The sequence below is a fragment of the Hydra viridissima genome, unplaced genomic scaffold (assembly GCF_058129835.1).
Source record: "Hydra viridissima isolate aposymbiotic clone 2 unplaced genomic scaffold, HvirCarnegie_v1 scaffold_8, whole genome shotgun sequence".
Classification (NCBI taxonomy): domain Eukaryota; kingdom Metazoa; phylum Cnidaria; class Hydrozoa; order Anthoathecata; family Hydridae; genus Hydra; species Hydra viridissima.
Genome location: NW_028324307.1, coordinates 5184632 through 5201905, shown reverse-complemented (window position 1 = coordinate 5201905; position 17274 = coordinate 5184632). Strand labels below are relative to the sequence as shown.

Sequence of the window (17274 nt, the reverse complement as noted above, 5' to 3'; positions counted from 1 at the left end):
AGATATTGTTTTGTTTTTAAACAAAAAAGAAGGGCTAAAAATAGTAATTACGCCAATTAAAAATTCCAAGGAAAAAGTCAGTGATGTCCATTTATTGATAACGAACTTTAGTTTCCGAAAAAAACATTGAAAAAATATTTATTTTTTATTTTTTAAGAAATAATCTGATATAAATATAGTTAATCTATATATATATACATAAAACTAAAAAGCAGTGTATAAATTAAATTTTAAAGAACGTTTTGAACTTTAAAAATCGATTATCTCAAAATAAGAAAAATGTGACAACGCTGGTTTTTCCACTGAGGTCTTCATATATATATATATATATATATATCTTTTATTATTATCTATTTAATAAATCTTTCTGCTGAAAAAGTTTAAGAATGACCAATAAATTGCTGTCCGTCCCTAAAAAGTAGAAAAAATAACAATTGTCTCTTTATACTTGTGATAAAAACCTCTTTTGGCTGGCTGAACATAGCTCTATGGCTCAGCAAATAATCCAAATGAAAAACATTATGTTATACATGTTGTACTAAATTTAATTTAAAGACAGTTAAGCTAAAATTAATTTAAAGAAAGTAAAGAGCAGAAATACGTTAAACTAATAAAACTAAATTTAGTAAAGAGATTTTTTTCTCAAGATTGCAAAATGAACTTTGATTTCATGAATGTTGAATTTAAAATTCAGTCAGGTCAAAGTAATTGGCCTATTAAAGAAATGCCTCATTTATATTAAAACTTCATTCCAGGAACTTTTTAGATACAGAAAAAAGCCAGATAATTACAGATCCTATTGAATATAGCATAGCGAAGTGTCAATTTTTAGTCTGATAAAAATTGCGATGAATGTAAAAAAGGGTAAAGTTTTCTTCTTTGCAAATTGTTTTATTCCCATACAGATATATCAAGAAGCTCTTTTGACTAGAAGTTAGCGAAGACAACAACAACATTTGTAAACGATACTTTGTTGCTGGTTTGTGAGTTAGTGTAATTTCTATTGTTTTCTGACACAATTAATATGACATGACAACATATTGTGTCATGTCATATTATTTGTGTCAGAAAACAATAGAAATATTTTAAATAATGATACTGCAGTTTATGCAAAACTTTTAACTTTGAAGGAGGCTAACAAATCACTTCAACTAAAAGAAGTTATTAACAAAAAGAAATTTCAAAATAAAAAAGGCTTACTTTATAGAGTCTAATACGATTTCAAAAGTCACGTTTACTTTCTTGGTATTATACATGTTATGTATCTAAATGACATATTCCAATAAAAGCTTGATTTAAGTTACATTAACAACTTGATTTTACAGATTTAAAAAAAAAATTTTTAATTTTAAAAAATCAATATGCTTACTGCAGTTTTGATTTTTTCTTTGAGGAATGAGGAAAGGTTACTGGTTGGAACTGAATACTGGCTATCATATTCCTCTTTAAGTAAAAAATATGCTACATTGAATGATACTCCTATAGAAAATATAACATGAAGTATTGAGATTATATCTCTATAAAGAATACCAAGTCAGATTTAACAAAATTCAGTTTTTAAGACTTTTTTCTTTCATTACATTTCTCATGAACTGTCAATAACAAAAATCCTAAATTGAATTGATTTTTTCAATCAAATTTAGATGCGCTTTTAAAACTTAGACAATAATGCATATAGAAACATGTTTAAAAAACTTTGACGAAACATTATAAGTAATTTATAAAAAATAAGTAATTCACAAGATCATACTTTTGCAATATCGGGAAGGACAAGCTTTTATTTCTTCAGCATTCCTTTTGAAAACAGCTCCATTAATCTGTGGTGTAGGATTTACCCAATTGCGAAATCTAGTTTGAACACCAGTTAAACATGGTTGATTGCATAACGACCATTCAGACCACTCAGACCATCCTCCATCAACTATAAATAATAAATACGAAAAAAAACTAGTTTTAGTTTTTATTTCATAGTTTTAAACTTAGATCATATTGAATAAAATGTTAATAACCTGTACATATTTCTTCGTTACAATTCTGATAGTCCTCGCTGATACCAAAACAAAAACGATTTTCTTTGGACGGCCATTGATTTTCGCAAGATCTGTTTCTAAATGTTACACCACCACCGCATGTTTTCGAGCACAGTGCAAAGTTCCCCCATGCACCCCATACAGCATCAACTAAAACACAAGCTCAAGCATCAAGACTCTTATGAAATTATCTGATAAGAACAAACTTATTTAAACGAAGTTTGCTGTGTATTTAGCTTTAAGTCAAGTAAAAACACACACACACATACATACACACCGAAACATAATCGTTAATGTTTAAGAAACTATAGCATAATGAAACTATAGCATAACAAAAAAAATTGCATTGTAAAACTATATAGCATAATGAAACCATAGCATAATGAAAATAAATCCACTTTTGCCATAGATATTTATATTTAAAAATGCTTGAGAAAAAACAAAGATAATGATGAATAGTATTGATTAACAGAATTTATATTAACCTGGACAGCTTCCTAAAATGCAGCTTTCAGTTTTGTAACTTTTTTCAACTTTTGAAGAATCGTAAAAAAAGCTCCTTTTAAATCCTAATCCACATGTTTCACTGCACGCACTCCATGAAGTCCATTCTCCTAAAAAGTTATGGTAATCTTATTCAAATAGTTTGAATTATTCACATTCAAATGAAACCCTTATCACATTTAATCTACATATAATAAAAATGAACAAAGTGTTGAAATTGAACAATATTCTTTTAATCAAAATACTTTTAAAGAAAACATTATTGTAAAAGAAAAAAGTAAGAAATATTTCTATGATTAAATACGCAAGAGATGTTATTATTACCTACACAAGAGATGTTTGCAAAGCAACTAATTGCTTCAATGTCAGTTAAAGAACAATTTGACATATTATTTTCAGTAATACATACACGTGATCTGTTCATTAACCCATTACCACAAGACGCATTACATCTTGACCATTTAGTCCATTGAGCCCAAATAACAACTAGTTATTTAAAAAAGTAAACATTTAATAGATCAAAGTATGAAGAAAATTTTTGAACATTACCTAACCTATCGTTTTGTGTTATACTTTATTTGTTTTTTAATTGATTATGCTATTTATCATTTCTTGTATTATTTAATACACCTTTAATGTTTTTAATAATTATCGTTTTTTAAAGTAACTAAACCTGTTTTTGAAAAACTATGTAGCAGATACTTTTATTATTACCAACCTCAAAAAGACTGAACTAATTCCAAAGATAGATTTCTTACCTTTACAAGACATTGCTCAGGACAAGACATTTGAGTGTTGTTGCCTAAACAACTTTTTATACTACATGTGCTGTACAGACACAAGATCTGTGCATTAAACCTTCTTTACAGGATACTGTACAATTAGACCAATTATGGCATTGCATCCAAACATGTACTTTTCAGTTTATTGATATGACATAGGGCTTAAATATTTTAAAAATATCCCTTAACTTGTATTCCTTCTTGGTTAATGTAAAAAAAATAGTTATTTACAGCATGTTAGAGTATGTGCTATAGACAGAAACAGTGGACCATTGCTTAAGTGACATGTAACTTAATGAAATTCTTATGATTTTTTAAACTTTAAAGTTATATTAAAAATCTGTTAACTAATGAAGATGAGTATTTGCTTTTAAAATTACATTAATTAGAATAAAGGAGGAGTGTTCTTCAAAGACTTTTTTGTTTAAATAGATATAAAACCTTTGAAAACATCACAAATGAGGAACAAAGTGTTTAAGCATCAAATCCTAAATAACTTATTTTTTAATTGACTTAAAAATTTCTTTGAAAAATAGATGATACTTTTCTAATTGATTAAAAAACTAGATAATTGTAGACAAAAACATTTTTTCCTTTTCTGTATAAGTAATATAAAAGATATTGCAAAATTCAAAACCTAAAGTTTCTTTTTTTTAATAATAAAAGTTGACAGATAATTGATTTTTATAGTTAAAAAATTTGACTTTTTCTTTTTGAAAAAAAAATATTTAGATGAAAATCCCAATGTTTACCAAAATAGACTTAAGAAAGAAAAAAGAAAAAACTTTATTAAAGCTGATGAGATTTTTGAATGAAATACTATCAAATGATTTTTGAAAAAAATTTATTGGAATGTTCAGGCTCAAACATTTTGAACAAAACATTTTTTATATTAGAAAACAAAATTTTTATAACAGCCAATAAAAGAACATGCTGTAAATGCACTTTTACATTTGTACGTATACTTAATTTATTCTTAATGATTTACAAAAAGCCCATTGCAATGATATTTATAAAAAAAAAAAAGGCATATAATCAACAGTCCTGGTGGAATATTTACTTAAAGTTAGTGAATTAAATATGCAATAAATAATTTATTAGAGCTAAAAAATGGAAAGGATTAAAGGTATTTTTAATTTTTTGAGAATGTAGAAACTCTTGATTGAGATATTTATTATGAAGAGTCATTAGCCATTTTGAGAATGTAGAAAAATTTGAGATGTTTATTATGAAAAGTGATTAATCAACTTGCAAATAATATTTTTAAAAGAATTCGACTTAACCAAAACATACCAGAATCAGTTGTACTGCAATCTGCAGTTTGAGAAATGCTACCATTACAACCTTTAGAATAAACATAAAAAAATACTTTTTTAAAAAAAAATTTTTTAAAAGGTAAAAATAACTTTGTCAATAAACATATATAACTACCAACATTTGGAACAATGGAAATTTCAAAGCATAAATTAAAGTTTTTAAGTTTAAGTTTTGTCTCTTGCATAAAACCCAATTTAAAAAAACATTTTCTTATTACTATTGTTAAACAGAAAAATACTAATGCATTTCTTAATTTTCCATAAAAACAGAAATCTAATCCTGAAGTTTGAAGATTTGCTCTAACTAACAACCTTTTTTTAACTGCTTTCATTTTTCTCATTTTTATCAATTTTTACTTTTTATAATGATTTACTGTATATATTTATACACCAATTGAAAAAATACTCATACCATGATAAGAAAAATTGTTAAAACAGTTTTCAAATTCAGTATCATTTCCTAAACAACTTTTTCCAATAATGTTAACAATGCATTTACGAGTTCTGTTTCTCACACTATTTGTACATGAAACACTACAATTTGACCAATCCATCCATTTAGTCCAAACTCCTATAAAATATAAAAAAATTAAATCAAAATATCTAAAAGAATATTCAGTCAAACTAATTAATTTTCAAGCAGAGTACAATCTAGCATTTGACACATACTTAAACATACTTTTATAAAGCAGTGAACTTTCTTTTTTAACATTTATACAAACAGTAGATAATTGTTTTGATGCATCTTAAAATTTCCTATCTACAATTAATGTTATTTAAATAAATTTAGAACAAAACATTTATAAGTATGGAAGTCATTCATAGAAACCTGAAAACTAGTTTTTAATTTTACCTGAATATTTTGAATACAAAGAATGAATGAAATGAAATGAATGAATGAAAGTAACTTGTTTAGATACCTCTTAAAAGTTCCTACCAACAGTTAATGGCATTTAAAGAAATTTAGAGCAAAATGGTTACATGTATGAAGTCATTCATAGACTCCTGGGAACTTGTTTTTACTAATACCTGAACATTTTTCTATGTGAATACAAAGAATATATAAGTTATAAACATTAAAATCCTACAACAAAGTTGAAAAACTAAGTATTAATCAATGAGTTATTAATTACATGAAATAGTGACCATTAATAGCCCAACATATAACTCAACATATTCTTTGTATTCAAAGAATACAAAGAATGTGTTTAGTTATAAACATTAAAATGCTGCAGCAAAGTTGACAAACTAAGTATTAATCAAATGACTTGTTAATTACATGAGTTAGTAAGCATTAATTAAATGAATCAGTGAGCATTAATTAAATGAATTATTTTCATTTAAACAAATACAGAGTTTGAATACTGACAAAATTTAATTTTTCAACATAAGTATCATTTAAGCCTCTCTTGATGAGGACACTGGGCTTCATCTGCTTTAACACTTATATTGCATTGGTAAAGATAAACTCTGCTGCTGATTGACATTGTGAAAGTAAATAAAAAATTGATTATCTGAATTTTGAGTAATTTACTTCTATTTTTTGTTGTTATTATTAAAACTTGACTTTTAAAGTGTGATTTATGTTTGATTGAATTTTTTCAAATGTAAACTTTAAATATTTTTTTTCAACCTGTAAATGGTGCTATTTTGGCTAAATCACTATGGGAATTTAGTTGCCATGTTTATTAAATTAAACCCAGCAAACTTTTATGTTCTATATTGGTACAATAGTATAGAAAGCAAAAAAAAAAAAGCCCAAACAATTTTTACTGTTTCATCCTCATGGTTAAACTTTAAATATTTTCAACATTAATTAACTAAATACAACTAGACTGCTATTTATTAAAAAGCTTAAGATAAAATCTTTTCAATGAGCTACAACTGACACATTTTAAAAGAAAATCCCACATTTTTTTGCTATAAAAAAGAAGCAAAATTTTTAAAAGACAAAAACTTTAAATTTCATTTTTTGCTTTTTCAATAAGTAAAGAAATGGGAGATTTTGAACAATATTTTTTTGCTTGGAAGTCAGCTGGAGAGAGCGTTGAAATATTTAAACTTAAAATATAATGCAAAATTGGAGAAAAGTTTTTACATTTTATATCATCAAAAACATTAATGTATTGCAAATGAAGTTAAGGTAAACATCTGACAAAACCAAACAGATGTTTTCATATTTTCAACAGCCTTACGAAATAAACTCTGATTAGATCTAAAACATAACAATTATCAAAGCTTTGTAAAACTTTTCCATACAAATCTTAAGAGTCATAGAGGTGTAATTTAAAAAATCAATTCATAAATTATAAAATTCAATTAAGAACAACAATTAAACACAAGATACTAACCTGGACTTCTACTAACAACAATCAAGTTTCTGATTGACCCAGGTTGAGAATCTGAAAAAGGATCTGAAGCATACACTTGAGCATTCAACACTTTTATTGGCTGAGCATTTACTGTCAAACATTCTACTTTTCCATTCACGCTAACAGAGTATTTGTAGCTTCCATTGAAATATTTTTGAGAAACTTTTACTATTGTCCATTGCATCAAAGGGACTAATGTTAATGTTAAGCATCGGCTAGACACTGTGCCATTTATTGCAGAATCAACCAATAGATTTCCAATTAAAAGAGCATCAAAGTAAACAGCAGGATTTTTATCTCCATATTTTATATTATTTTGACCGGCAGTAATATGTAAAATATTTCTATAGCCAAAATTAAAGATGGTTGGCATAACTTCAAATGTTACAGCATATTCTTCATATAGCACATTCAAGGTTGCAAGTAGAGCACCATTTTTCAACAAAAACTCATCACTCGCAAACATTGAATCTATTTATCATAAAAGATAATCAGAAATGAAAATTGAAAAGATACATTATCATACTGAAAGAGAAAAAAAACACATAACAATTTTGTACTTATCATATAGAAATATTATTCTACTTAAAAATATTTAATTTATATAAATCAGCTGTCAAACTTAAAACTGTATTAAGTCAATAAACATTTTACCATAAGTTCCACTTATGATAACTAAGTTTCTGATATATCCATTTTGAGCAATGCTCCAAGGATCACCAGCATACACTATAACATTTGCAAGTTCTAATGTCACACTGTTTATAGTAGAATAAACAACACTACCATTCACACTGATAGAATATTGGTAACTCATGTTTTTAGCTTCTACTAGTTCTTGTTTCACATTGACTAATGTCCACTTATTTAAAGAAAGGACATTTGTATAGAAAATATTATGTAATGAACCATTTATTATTGATGCAATGTGAAAACTACCATTTTTTAAAGCAAAGTAAACAACTGAATATCCATATGTCTTTAAGCTGCCATTAGCTGATAAGTGAATAACACTTCTCCAATATTGATCAAAAGCAATTGGCTTCAATTCAAATGATACTAAATATTCCTTGTACACTTTCTTTAAAGTTGTAACATAAGTGTCTCTTGCTAAAAGGATTTTGTCTTCCATAAAAACAGAATCTTGCTCAATTTCTGTATTATCTACCAAAAAAGATTAAAAGCAACTTTTATGGCATCAAACTGTTAAAATCTATAAAGGTTGAATTATGTAAAAGAAGAACTGATGAAACAAGTTTTTTACAATAGTAAAGTATATATATACAGTTACTGCAGTATACTGAGACTTCATAACCACAATCTCAATGGGCTTTTTCATAAAGAAATTGATAGCTTTTATTAACTTGTGTTTAGATAAATTACCATTTTAATAAAGTTTAATTTAATTTTTACTATTTATACTTGTATGTTTAAAAGAATACATAATTGTTATTTTATTTTAACTAAAGAAAATCTCAATAAGTAAGGCATAATATTCAAAAGTAGCAAATGTCAGTATTTGTAGTGACCTCCATAAGCTTTGTAACATGTTCTGTTACTTTAGACATGATGTTGGATGTCTGACTAGTTTTTCTCCAACTTTTCCAGGAGAATTTTTTTTGATATTATTAGCGTAGTTACCATTTTTCTGTCCATCCTTGACCAAATATTTTTAATAGGTTGAGATCGGGTAATTGTGTTCACCATAGCATGACTCTTAAATTGTTCTCATTGAGCCAATGAGAAATCAATATTACCATGTGAGAAGATATTATTGTTGAAATCAGCGTTTCTTTGTAAATACTTTTAATCAGAGTAAATGTTCCAATAGTTCCTAAGATAAATTTATTCTTTGTAAATGCAGTTGACTTCTTAATAGCTCATTTCTAAGGCCTGCTAGGTCTTATTAAACTATAGTGTTTATACTCATATTTTATTTTTATTATTTTTACACATTTCTCTGATACCACTTTTTTGTGAAATCATTCTGTTAGACATTTTATTTGGTTTTAGTGAACCAATAAAATGCCACTTTACTTTCTCTGATAAACTTTTTTTTTACCCATTTTTACAGTTTAATAATTCACTAATTTAATTAACAAGATTTTTCAGTTCAAACTACAATTGCTATCTAAAATCTATTTGTTTTTTTTATATATATAAAAGTTTTAGCTAAGTTATTTAAATTCTTTTCAATAATTTTTTGAAAAAAAAGTTGAAAAATAACTGCTTTAGCAACTTCAACATTCACAACAACAATTTTACACAAAAAATTATTTGGAGACCTCCAACTTGTTTTAAATCAACTTCAACTCCATTGATTTTATTGTTTGTTTAATAACTAAAGTATAACTTTATTATATATATACCTAACCTTGGTATGGGATTTAGTCCCAATATAAGAAGCCATTTATTTTACTTATAAACAACTTAAATAGAAGCATATTAAAGACAAAAGTATTATACTTTTTGTTTAAAAGATTTTAACAAGTGTATATTCATATTGTTTCTTAACAACTGTATACTCATATTGCTTCTTAACAAGTGTACACTCATATTGACAGTAAACAGATGAACATAATAAGTAAATGAAAAGATAGGTTTTTTTTTAAAATAAGATCAGAAATTTTAAATAAGATGAGAAAAAATTTTTACAAGTGATCAAACTTACTATATATACGATATATTCTTTTATTTACACTATTGAATATTATTTATAACTAAAATATTGTCATATTTGTAAATAAAATATTGTTAAATAATTTCTTAAAAAGCTCTCAAGTTGAAACTTTTGAAGACTAAAAAAAACTGAAAAATCACACAAATATTTTAAGTAATATACTTGGAAGTATCAAAACATGACATTTTTTTTTTTGTAAGAAAAAAATCTTAAAATGTTTAAAGTAAAATAAGACAAAAAAGTTTTTTAACATCTTACAGTTTTATTTTTAAAATGAAAAAAGATCAGAAGAAAGAACCTTGGCAAGCAATAGTGTTATTCAAAACTTTCTGTCCATTTTTGCAAGTACAAAAAGCATATGTCCCATTCTCCAGAATACACTCTTTAATTGGTGACTTAATACAATCAGAAGAAAGACATGTTTCTAAATATGAAATGCAAATTATTTCACCTAAATATCGGGTATAAAAGATTATTTTATGTGAAATATCTATTGAAATCTACTGAAAATCAATTACAAAGAAATTTTTTGTAACCTTAACTTTTAGGATTAAACTTCAAACCTTTAAGAAAGTATATGCAAATATACTCTAGAGAAACATGACTTAGACTTAAGAGTGATTGTGTAACATTATGTCTAATGTTTATAGAAAAAATGTTCAATTAACATCATACGTATATAAATTTTCATATAACATCATGTATATACCTATCCAAATCAGACTAAAAAAATTTGATGGAATAGATTGAAATGACTGTTTATTACTACCATTAGTAATTGAAACACCAAGTGACAAATTATAATCTGAAATAGTTGATAAAATAACTTCAATGTAGTATTTTTTGTTTTCTTGCAGATAAATTAAACTTGATAACTGATTTTGGAGCCTAGGAATAAATTAATTGTAAGCATATAATTTTAATAAATTGATAGTGCATACAATTTATAGGTATAAGAATTTTTAGAAAAAAGGAATTAAGAAACAAAGCTCTCACCCTTATGTCTCATCAGTTTATAATAAGTTAATTTAATTTATAAGTGTATTAAGTTAGTTTAATAAATTCCTTAACTAAAGTTTATTACCATAATTCCTTTAAAAAAAAACTAAGAAAATAAAACTTACAAGATATTTTCTATAACTAATGATTTATTTTTTGAGTCACTGTTATTGCTGAAATAAAACAGACACTCGTTACTACATGAGCAGTTAAAAGTATAATTTGCAGTCTGTGGAGCAAGAAACCACCCACGCATTCGTTGATAGTAAAATCCTCTCACTTTCTGTTGTGTAGCAAAGGTTTCAATGATTTCATAGTGATCCACGCTGCTAGGAAAGAAATCTAATAAATTGATTTTGTCTACACCAGTAGCATTTATGTAAAACTCATGTACCAACCCCAGAGAGACTAGAGAAAAAATTTAAATAAAATTATAAATGATATAATTATGATTTTTATCATTTCATCATTTAATTAACCATATTTCAAAAAAGATTTCTTAATAATGTAACATTTATCCAATTAAAATTTCATCGTTTTGCCCTTATATAAAAAAGAGTTGGTTGAAGATTGGATTGCAATTATTGGCCATCAATGTATAGCCTATGTAAAACTCTTGGATTTAAGCTTTACTCAAAAATAATGTTATTGTCTAAGAAAAAAAAAGATTTAAAGAGATTTAGGTGTAATATATCTCTAAAGCTATGAGCCGATTGATAAAAAGTTGAAAATCAAATTTTTGTTGAAAAATTTTAAATAAATTTATTTTGATGCACTTCTTCATTGTATTTAAATATAAAAAATCCCTGTAAAGATTTTTCACTTCTTCCTTGTGTTTAAAAATTCATATATATATATATATATATATATATATATATATATATATATATATATATATATATATATATATATATATATATATATATAAATATAAATATATATATATATATATATATACAATTTTTACGGAGAATTTTTATGTTCAAAGTTTATTTTTTATTTTGCAGTTCGAAATGAGTAACTTAAACATAATATAACTTTTCGATAAAAAACTATATTAAAATACACATTTTAGTATTAAGATGTAAAAAAAAATAAAAAAAGTATAAAATCACCAAGACTGGAGTTGACCAATGATATTACTGATGCAGCCGATGCAATAAGAACCTGAAAATAAATGTATTACGATGGTAATAAAGTTAAAACTGCTATTACATAGCTTTTCCCAAATTAAGCAGGAAAATATTCACCATCTCTTTGTATATACTGCCCATCAAATTTATTATTGGGCTTGCTGTATAAAAGCAATAAAAGGTATTCATTAAAGCATAAAGAAATACAGATTTTTGTACTCACATTTAAAAATACGCATTTTAAAACTCAACAGCAGTAGTTTCTTAGACTTTAGCAAAAAAAGTGTAAAATAAGATAATCCATATAAACTAGGTCTAGTCTCTTTTCATTTGGTTTGAGCAAAGTAGTTTTTTTAAAACACGGGAAATAGTAATCAAAATTTTATTGCGTTAATCATAACAGAAAATTTATTTCCGGATTTCAGAAACATTTCAAAAGTTTTGTTCTTTAAAGATATGCATAAAAAATGTGGTCAGGTCTTCAAATTGTCATGTGTGGAAACCTAATTAGGTTAACGCAAACCGAAAGGGCTGAACTGGTTAGCACCAGGATTAATCAAACTGATAAAATTATAATTACTTTATATAAATAAAATTGAATATTACTTTAAAAGTCGTTGCATTTTTTTTTTATTATTATTATTCTTTTCCCGTTCATAGGATTGATTATATCATTCGTTAACAGTTTCTTATTGCAAGCAACATTTCGGGAAGAGTGTAAAAAAAAGTTCTTGTTTGACATTAAAAATTGGTGTTAAAAAAAACAAAGATTTAAAGCGCTGGGATTTGGCCAAAAAATGTTGTTGAACATACATTGACAGTTAACCATGAATATGATTATTAGTTCAGTAAATTTCGAAAATACATTGCTGAAACTCTAAAACAATTTTCTGTATTTCTTAATTATGAGTTTATTTCCCTCTTTGTTAAAACTGATATAAAGGCAAATGAATGGAAAGATTAAGAATTTAAATAAGTTAAATGCCCAAAAAAATATTATATAAGTTATTGCATGATAAGTATCGAGATCGTATAATCAGTATCGAGATTATACGCATACCTTAAAGAGATTCCAAGTTTAATTATCAAAATAATGTATAAATAAAGAATATTTTGGGAGGCCCTTAATCAGTAAGATATCTGATAAAAATTCACACTTAAATCAACATCAGGCTAATTATCTTTATGAAACCGTTTCAAAAAATTTCTTCAAAGTTTCTTTTTCAGATTTTTGGCAATAAGACCGGAAGCGGACAAAACGTTGTTCACCTGGTCCAGGTAAACCAGGTCCAAAGCCGCTTGAAACGCTTCTGCTCCAACAAATCAAGTATGTTGATAAAAATGGTGTTATATATTTAGTTAATCGTGCAAGTATCGTTACAGCTTTTGATGAAGGTATGTACTTCATTATTTCATTGATTGATCCAGATTTGCATTGATTTGAGAAGTACATCTCCAATTCAAAATACATGGACCAAAAAACTCTTTACGGCTCATGAAGCCAGCCGGGGGCTGGTTAGTTACGTCTCTAAATATATAGTTCTAGTAAAATCGTTAAAAATTATTGACTTAAACATAATCAAATATTGGAATTAATGGAATGGCCACCTCAATCCCCGACCTTAACTCAATTGGTTTACTGTTGGAAGAGCTTTATAGAATGTACTGAATAGCAGCTATCTTCAACTTAAACCCTCTGGATTACGCTGCAAAAAAAATCGAATAGCAGATTATTACAAAAATTGCAAAAATTAATAGAACGCGTGCCAAATATCTGTAACATTGTAATCGACAATCGACAAACAATTTAGACGGATATTTTGGCAAGTCAAAGATTTGAACAATATTAATTGTTTTTTTTACATAAATTTAACTTTATTGTGAAAAATAATGTCTGCATAAACTTGTTAGATTAATTACTTTGAAAGATCATAGCTTTTAGCACAAACTAGAGAAGCAACATGTTTAGTTGTTAAAACAATGCGTATAACATTGAGGGAGGGGGGTGGGCTTAATTAGTAAGATATCTGATAGAAATCATTTCACACTTTAATAAATATTTGACTAATTACTTTTTAAAAAAATGCCCACAGATCTCTTTAAAAGTTCTTCTCCGAATTTTCAACAATATGATCGGAAGCGGAAAAAGCGCTTTGTTCTTTTTTCCTGTGTTTCACGTTGTCATATCAAAGTATATCGCTACAGCAACCGAAATCAATATTCCATTTCTCATATTTTATGCAATCAAAAATTATTTCGATTGCAACTCACCGGTGAATGATAATATCTGATGACTCTCTGGTTTTATGAACCACGCATTGAAAAAGATTGCATCACTCCTTGCAAAGCTTGTTATTCCGTTTGTCATTGAAAAAGATTTAGAAAGTTGCTTTTTTATAGAGATTTTGAAGACTATCATATCTGAAAAGTGATTAATCGGTGCAAGGTTCTATTTGTGAAAATATTTCTTTGCTCTTTTATTCAGATATTCCGCAGTGTCTTTTTATTAGTTATATAGATCACCACCACTGATCTCTATAATAACTGGATAGCGCAACTCCGAGCAAAACTTTAAATACACATATCAGATTTCAGCGTTCTGGGGCTTTCCAATATGGCGATTTTGGCGTCAATTTTGATATTTAAGATGCGCTATCCAGTTATTATAGAGATCAGTGATCACCACTGACACAAATGAGAAAGATTTTAATTATATAGTAACAAAGAAAAAAACTATTTACCCTACCAAAACGTAACACAGCGTCATTATAGACTTCCGGTAACTATTTTCTAGGCTACAATATCATTAATGATTCTATTCTTGGAAATCTCTCGAAATCTCATAAAACTTTTTCTTAGAGTTTTTCATAAGATTCTAAAATTTCAAATTTCCAAAAAAATTCAGTTGCGTAACTTTAAGAGCGTCTGGAAGAAGACTATTGTTTAATTCAAAATATTCATTGCACGTCAATCTCAATTAATCATTTCTATTTAAGGTAAAAAAAACGAACGAAAGTTCTTTGGTTTTATTCTAAGTTACCAATTCATATCTTCGCAACATCCGCTGTTAAATTGTTGTTGTGGTTTAGGTATTTATCATCCGTATTAAATTTTAATGAGGTACAAGAACCATAAACCCCCATTGTAAACTAAGAATAATCCGTTTTTTTTATATTTAACCAATACAAGTTCATTGAAATAATTTAACTATCTTTTTTTTTTTTTTTTTTTTATTTTACATTTTTGTGCCAATTGCTATCATCTAAAAAAAAAAAAAATCCTATAATACGAGTAAAATCTCAGTTTTTACTCGTATTACAGGATTTTACTCGTAATACAGGATTTTACTCGTAATACAGGATTTTACTCGTAATACAGGATTTTACTCGTAATACAGGATTTTACTCGTAATACAGGATTTTACTCGTAATACAGGATTTTACTCGTAATACAGGATTTTACTCGTAATACAGGATTTTACTCGTAATACAGGATTTTACTCGTAATACAGGATTTTATTCGTAATACAGGATTTTTATAAACTTTACATTTTTCAGATTAACAGTTGGTGGCCAGATAGGTTTTCTAACAAAAATGCTTTTATTAGATATGTGCAGTTGCTATTGCAACTCTTTAACCACGACCTTTTTATTCTTTGAAAGTTGGGGTTTTATAACAATAATCTTATCTTTTCAGTGAAAATGCGTATTCAAAATCATATCCAATACTAATCCATTTGTAGTCAAACACACTTCAAGAAAAGTTGCGATGTATGTATGTATGTATGTATGTATGTATGTATGTATGTATGTATGTATGTATGTATGTATGTATGTATGTATGTATGTATGTATGTATGTATGTATGTATGTATGTATGTATGTATGTATGTATGTATGTATGTATGTATGTATGTATGTATGTATGTATGTATGTATGTATGTATGTATGTATGTATGTATGTATGTATGTATGTATGTATGTATGTATGTATCGATACTTAAGGAAGTATTGGACTTTTAGAAACAGCACTTTTCAACAGATTTGTTTATAGAAGTAAGATTCAATTTGAGAAAATATTTTCAAAAATTTTTAATATGGAAGTTTTAAACTTTAAACACAAAAATATTTTGATACAATTTTACAATATATATAACAATACATCGTTTAAAATATATTTATCATTAAATCAAACCTTTAACCGGATTTTAAATATATATATATATATATATATATATATATATATATATATATATATATATATATATATATATATATATATATATACCAATTCAACAGACTTAGTTGATTTTTTAATTCCAGAGTACATCTAGATAGTGGTATAAGCTAATGAAAGGATCAGTTTTTTTAAAGGCTAGAAAGTTTGCATATGGAATGAAAAATCTGAAGAACTGCTTTTGTTTAGGCTTTTTTTAATGTGTCTCCAATGCCATCACATGGAGATTTAACATTGCTTTTGAATTGGCCAGTATTGCCATATTAAAAAAACTCAATTTTCTTTATCTGTAGCGTTTCGGTTTTTACAAAATTTATAATAACATTTAGTAAATATGGACTTCAACAATATGTCTCATGTCATCAAAGATAATGTAACATAACTTGTTATTCAAGTAATTGTTAGTGTTGTAGTATACTCTACAATAATGTATCCAATAACAAGTTATCTATAGACAGTAAAAACTTTAGTCAAGTGTCACAACAATTATAGTTACGATAATTGTAGTCAGAAATAGTCAAGTATATTCAAGCCCTCACAGAGGTGAATGAGGTTCACGCCGCTTCTCTGGAACTTTTTGCAGTAAATGTAGTGATAATTGATGAAAAATCTAGTCTACGCGCAAGTTCGGAGTTAATACTGACTATCGCCAGTCTATTCAAACGCAACTATGACGTAGTTGAACTGTGGAGATTTTTACCTTCTTCAGCACACTGAAAGAGCCTTCAGCCATAGCCACAGACATAGGAAAGTAAGAAATATGCGCAATGCATCAAAGGGGTATGGGAAGATTGAGAGGTATTCAAGTTCAAGTATCTCCTGAAACAAATAGTGAGGCTTGCAGGCTGATTTGAAGTTTATGGAATTTATCCTCATTCTGAACTACTAGTTTCGCTTCCTGTAAAATCATATCTAACTGCTCACGAATAATTTGAATGTGTTTTATCAATATTATCTCTTGTTACATCAAGTGTAGCATCTCGCACTACAGTTTAAAAATTTAAGCTACAAAGTTGACAACAGAACACATTCAAGCTTTGACATTTGAATTTTTCGATTATTTATGTATAACTCCGTGAAGAACCAAAATAAATATTTTCAGGCTACGAAAAACGTTTTTGTTTTTCTAAAACTTTTAATGAAGTCTGTTCCATATCGAAAAAAAAAATTTCTATGGAGTTAAACAAACTTGTTTACTCAGAAAGAAAATTGGTTTACATT

The 17274-nt window shown here is 26.8% G+C and overlaps 1 protein-coding gene across 1 annotated transcript in view; it reads right to left on the bottom strand.

Annotated features, from left to right (window-relative positions):
• Positions 1 to 264: 264 nt before the first annotated feature.
• LOC145186563 (uncharacterized) overlaps positions 265 to 17274 on the bottom strand; it is a 43632-nt gene continuing 26622 nt past the window's right edge. Inside the window, exons 23-37 of the mRNA XM_090094550.1 lie at positions 11799 to 11850; positions 10809 to 11091; positions 10394 to 10572; positions 9983 to 10108; positions 7659 to 8168; positions 6984 to 7475; positions 5045 to 5203; positions 4610 to 4660; positions 2859 to 3020; positions 2516 to 2644; positions 2010 to 2180; positions 1751 to 1921; positions 1370 to 1479; positions 1201 to 1265; positions 265 to 411 (exon numbers count right to left, since the gene is read on the bottom strand). Coding sequence (XP_089950676.1) covers positions 381 to 411; positions 1201 to 1265; positions 1370 to 1479; positions 1751 to 1921; positions 2010 to 2180; positions 2516 to 2644; positions 2859 to 3020; positions 4610 to 4660; positions 5045 to 5203; positions 6984 to 7475; positions 7659 to 8168; positions 9983 to 10108; positions 10394 to 10572; positions 10809 to 11091; positions 11799 to 11850 — 2691 coding nt within the window. The 3' untranslated portion in view covers positions 265 to 380. The remainder of the gene's footprint in view (positions 412 to 1200; positions 1266 to 1369; positions 1480 to 1750; positions 1922 to 2009; positions 2181 to 2515; positions 2645 to 2858; positions 3021 to 4609; positions 4661 to 5044; positions 5204 to 6983; positions 7476 to 7658; positions 8169 to 9982; positions 10109 to 10393; positions 10573 to 10808; positions 11092 to 11798; positions 11851 to 17274) is intronic.